We start from the raw sequence: 5,741 nt of genomic DNA on the forward strand, positions 1-5,741 counted from the left end.
TTTTAACAGGAATGCCTCTAGTGTCTAGCTGTTGATTTAAGATGGGTATTTTTATTAGGTTAAGCTCAGTTGCAGGAAACAGAAGCCAGGTCAGCTATTTTAAGCAGAAAAAACATGTAATAGAGAGAAGGTGTTTACAAAATAATTGGAAGCACTGGAGGAGTGGGCCTTAGGCCAAGTGATCAAGAATGCCTGTCAGTACAATGTGGCCAAACAGGCCTGATAGGGAGCTGCTATCTCCGCCACAGCTGGGAAAGTTGTAAATAGCAAGCTGGAATGTTGGCGTCAAGAGCACCGCTGCTGCCCTACCAAACTCCCAACCCCGTGTATTAATTAGCTCTTGCTGCCTAAAAAGTTACCCCAACCTAAAAATAACAGTAAATATTTGCTTATTGTTGTGGCTTAAAGTAACAATAAATATTTATTATCTCTCGCAGTTCCTATTGGTCTGAAATTTGTAAATGCCTTGGCTATGCAGTCCTGCTCTGGAATTCTCATGGAATTCAGTCAGATTTTGATGGGGGCTGGAGTCATCTGAGACACAGCTTCTTCTGAGGTGGCTGACAGTTTGGTCCTGAGGAAACCTCAGTTCCTTTTCCTTGTGGGACCTTCCACAAGCTGTGTGTTTACACTATATGGTAGCTGGCTTCCCCAGAGTGAACGATCCAAGATACCAAGGAAACAGTAACAATGTCTTTTACGACTTAGCCTCATAAATCACATAAGACTCGCGCGCCTGGGTAGTGGAGTGGTCCTCGTGGTCACCTCAGAAATTGGGCTCCATGGCCTAGCGTCCCCGCCACCTGTGATCGTGCACGGAGGCCAGCGAGGGGTGACTGCCGAGGTTTCCACCAGCCCACAGGCAAAAAGCACGGCAGCCACCCTCTCCAGCGGCTCGCTCATGGCCACCCACGACCACTACCAGCGCCGCCTGGGCTCCGCTTCCAGGAACAGTTCCTGCGGAAGTGCGGAGTACCCTGGGAAAGCCATCCCCCACCACCCGGGTCTCCCCAAAGCCAACCCGGGACACTGGTGGGCTAGCTTCTTTTTCGGGAAGTCCACTCTCCCATTCATGGCCATAGTGTCCCCAGAGCACTGGGAATCGTCCCAGAAGACCTCCACCGGCACGATCACCTGTGACCTGGCTCGGGAAGCCATGGGGAAGCAGCAGTCTGGCAGCCAGCCTGGCAAAACCAACTCCAGCCCCCGTCCTGAGTGGCCGCCATCAGCTGCCAGGCTTCTTTCCAAAGCGCTAGGCTCATAAGAGCCCCCACCCCACCTCCCCTCCCCTCCTCAAGACTAAGCAGGCTACAGCCAGCAGAAACAGTTGGGTTCTTTAACATCAAAACAGTAAAACACCAAAAAAAGGAAGTTGAGAGAACCCCACTCTTTACTACCCAAGCCACATAAGAGCCTTCCTGACACCTCATAACCCTGTGCCTTGCACCAAGCAGAAAATAAACTCCAAGCAGCCATAAAAAAAAAGAAAAGAAACGAAAAGAAAGAAAGAAAAAGAAAAAAGAAAAGAAAAAGAAAGACAAAAGAAAAGAAAAAGGGAAAGAAAAGAAAATCACAATCATTTTTGTAGCCTTCTATTGATCACATGAGTCAGACCTTACTGTGGAGGGGGAGTACACAAAGATATAAATACTTGGAGATAGGAATCATTAAGTGCTATCTTGGGGACTGGCTACCATAGCTCATAAAATAAGTGAATGGACAGCTACATATAAAAGAGTAAGATTAGAACATTCTCTAACATCATATACAAAAATAAGCTCAAAATAGATTAAAGACCTAAAAAGACCGGAAACCATAAAACTAGAACAGGCAGAACACTTGTTGCTATAAGTTGTAGCAGTATTTTTTTGGATCAGTCTGTCTCTTAAGGCAAAAGAAATAAGAGCAAAAATAAACAAATGGGACCTAATTAAACTTAAAAGCCTTTGCACAGCAAAGGAAACCATCAACAAAATGAAAAGACAATCTATTGAATAGGAGAAAATATTTGCAAATGATATGACCGATAATTCATATACAAACCCATAATATCCAAATAACCATTTCGGTTAATATCCAAAATATATAAACAGCTCACACAACTCAATATCAAAAAACAAACAACCTGATTACAAAATGATGAGAAAATCTGAATAGACATTTTTCTAGAGAAGACATAAAGATGGCCAACAGGCACATGAAAAGATGTTCAACATTGCTAATCATTAGAGATACACAAATCAAACCCATAATGAGATATCACCTCACACCTGTCAGGAAGGCTACCATCAAAAAATCTATAAATAGCAAATGTAGGTGAGGATGTGGAGAAAAGGGAACCCTTCCTTATACACTGTTGGTGGGAATGTAAATTGGTGCAGCCACTCTGGAAAAGAGTATGGTGGCTCCTCAAAAAACTAAAAGTAGAACTACCATATGATCCAGCAGTTCTTTCTGGGTATATATCTGAAGAAAAAAGAAAGAAAACCCTAATTCAAAAAGATACATGCACTCCGTTGTTCACAGCAGCATTATTTACAATAGCCAAGATATGAAAGCAGCCCAAGTGTCCACCAACAGATGAATAGATATACAATAGCATATTACTTAGCCATAAAAAGAATGAAATTCTGCCATTTGTAACAAAATGGATGGACCTAGAGAGTACTATACTTAGTGAAATAAGTCACTAAGAGAAAGACAAATACTGTATCACTTATACATGGAATCTAAAAAATAAAACAAACAAATGTATATAACACAATAGAAATAGATTTACAGATACAGAAAACAAACTAGTGGCTACGAGCAGGGAGAGGGAAGAGCGGAGGGGCAAGATAGGATGGGGTTAAGAGATACAAACTACTATATATAAAATAAACAAGCAGCAAGGATATATTGTACAGCACAGGGGATTACACCATTATTTTATAATAACTTTGAATATAACTTTAAATAATCTATAAAAATATTGAATTACCATGCTGTACAACTGAAACTAATATAATATTGTAATCACCTATACATACATACATAAGTAAAACTAGTGATGGAACACTAGGATGCTGTTGCAGAAAAGCCTAATGTCTCCAAGAATGTGCTTGGCAGAAACAACAGCCAAAGCAGGGGGAAACGACCCCTGCGTCATTTGCATCTTCCAAATATAACTGCAGAGGAGTCTGGCAAATATAGTTTGTTTTTGTGTTTCTCTTATTTTAGCTTTTCCATTTCTACCATATAAGAAAGCAAAACATGTTAGAAGAGGGATTGAAATAGATGATGAGTACCAATCTATCAAATCCTCCTCAAAGATCATGACTTTATGGTACTTCATCATCAATACACACATTTATTGGACTTTCTATAGCAGCAGGTTGGAATACAGATGTTAGGGAAGGCAGCTGAATCAGGGCTGGGGTTTTGCTGAGTAGGTACAGCAGAAGGATGAGTACTACAGAGGCCAGAGTGCTCATTTCCATATAGTTTGCCTGTTTACTAATGAAGTATTATTTGTAAAGGGTAGGGAGTATGACCATGAGGGGATTTTATGACTGGATGAAAATTGAAGAATGACAGTGTCTAGGGTACTGTAGGATTTGTTTACAAGAACTATCTATTTGCATGGATTATGTGCAATTCTCAGTGTGCTAGCTGTATTTCCATTCCTTTATTCTCCTCTCAAAAAAGCATTTTAGAAGGCAAATGAATGAGACTTATAGTATTGTGGACAAATCTGAAATCTCATTTCTTTTACTTTAAAATGACCAACATTCATAACCAACAAAAATAGTAACAAATTACTGGTATGCTTTCCAACTAATCAAGCCCCATAGTTGTTGCCCCTGAAGTGGAGACTTGCTACTTCGGTGGGGAAAGGGACAGCAGGTGCAGAAGTTTCGGTGTTAGATATTTAGGAGGGTAGGAGCAGAGCTTTCCCTGTTCTGATGCGAAGGACTCCACTTCTCAGGTGGAAAACTGCCTTCTCTCTCACTCCAGGCACCCCAGAGCCAAACTTGGCTGAGCAGCTCTTGCTTCCTATTGCCAGTTTCAAATCATTCCTTTCCCTCTCTCCTTCACAAAGCTCAGCTCTTTAATTTTTTTTTAATACTGAAAATCTGCAGTCAAACACCGAGCTAGAGAAAAGAGTATACTGAATCCCTATATACTCCTCGTCCAAATTTAAGTATTATCAAGATATACACTTTGCTAAAGTTGCTACAACCCCCTGCCTTTTTTTGCTGAATTATTTTAAAGTAAAAATCCTTAACATCATGCCATTTTCCCTCTACACATGTTAACATACATTTTTAACTGTAAGGTCATTTTCTCTGAAACCACAATGTCATGACTGCAACTAGTCAAATTGTTATAAATTTCTTGGTTATCATTTAACCCCAGTCAATATGCAATTGTGTCAAAAATTTCTATCTACAGATGGCTTATTGAATAAGGATCCAAACAATTCTATGCATTCCTTATATCGCTCAAACTTCTTTCAATCTAAGACAGCATCCCTCCACCCCCTTTACACCACTGCCATTTGATTTTCTGAAGAAGCCAGGTCAGCTGTCCTGTTGAGTGTCCCATTTTCTGCATTTGTCTGCTTTCTTGTGGTGCTGTTTTACTCCCCACCTCCCCCTCTTCCCAGCCCCATATTTCCTGTAAGCAGGAAGTTAGTTCTCAGAGCGCAGTTAGCTTAAGAGTCAACATTTTTGGCCAGAATACTTCCTAGGAGGTGCCACTCTTCATGGTGTCTCACATCAGGAGTCATATAAAGTCCACCTTTCCCATTTTCAGTGATGCTAAGATTGATCAATGTTTTCAAATGGTGACAGTCTAATTCCTCCATTGTAAAATTCTCCATTAATCTTTTTCCTAATGGTTTCATCTAATGATAATCAGTGCCTGAATAAATTATTTCACTGGCTTACTCTTATTGCTTTACTTTTATTATTTGGTATTCTTCTGTGAAAAGCAACTTTATCTTACCACATATGGGCCATTTCGTTACCCTGAAATACAGGGAACAGGAAAAGTAGGATAAATGCTTACTCACTGAAACTCTCTGGTTTCCTCTTCACCCAGTAAGATCTTATTTTAGGTCACCCAGTAAGTGACGTGATTTGAATCCAGGCAGTCTGATGCTAATGCACCCCTTCCCTCATTGCACTAACACTTTGGCTAGTTTCCTGATCACAAATCTGGGTTTCCAAAGGGCCTAGTGAAAGGATTTGACTGGGGTTGGGGGATGGGGAGGACTGAGCCAGATTATGAAGGCTTAGATTTCTGTAAGGGATGGAGGTAAATATGGATGTGAGCGTAATGGGATTAATCTAGCCACAGAGTCTTTTGTTAGAGTCTATTGTGACTGCTTATTCTGCAGCCCCGGATGGTGTGGCTGTTATGAAAGCAGTTTTCTTACCAAGAACAGGAAGTGCTATGAAGGCTTCAGAGCTACTTTCATGTTTTTGTTCTCTCTTCTCTTGGACAATTCTTACACATTCTACAGGCTTTAACTTAGCCACTACTAGGAAAAGCTTTCCCTAACTTGTTCTGCCTTATGTTAAGAAACCCTGCTGTGCACTCCCATGTCATTCTATCCTTCAGCATTTTTCTTACCCACTAGGATGCAAATTCAGTGAGGATAAGGTCTCTGTGTTGCTCATACTGTGTTCTAGTACTTAACACAGTGCCTAGCCAATAAATGGCTCTCAAATATATGTTAAATTAATGAGACGTAT

The 5,741-nt window shown here is 40.7% G+C and overlaps 1 protein-coding gene across 1 annotated transcript; it reads left to right on the forward strand.

Annotated features, from left to right (window-relative positions):
* Positions 1-697: 697 nt before the first annotated feature.
* LOC106729860 (pancreatic progenitor cell differentiation and proliferation factor-like) lies at positions 698-1,476 on the forward strand (the record flags this gene model as incomplete). The annotated part of the gene is made up of 1 exon (XM_032490502.1): positions 698-1,476. A coding segment is annotated over one exon (567 nt), but the record flags the coding sequence as incomplete, so codon positions are not given.
* Between the last annotated feature and the right edge of the window lie 4,265 nt (positions 1,477-5,741).

The sequence above is a fragment of the Camelus ferus genome, chromosome 10 (genome assembly GCF_009834535.1).
Source record: "Camelus ferus isolate YT-003-E chromosome 10, BCGSAC_Cfer_1.0, whole genome shotgun sequence".
In the NCBI taxonomy this organism is placed as follows: domain Eukaryota; kingdom Metazoa; phylum Chordata; class Mammalia; order Artiodactyla; family Camelidae; genus Camelus; species Camelus ferus.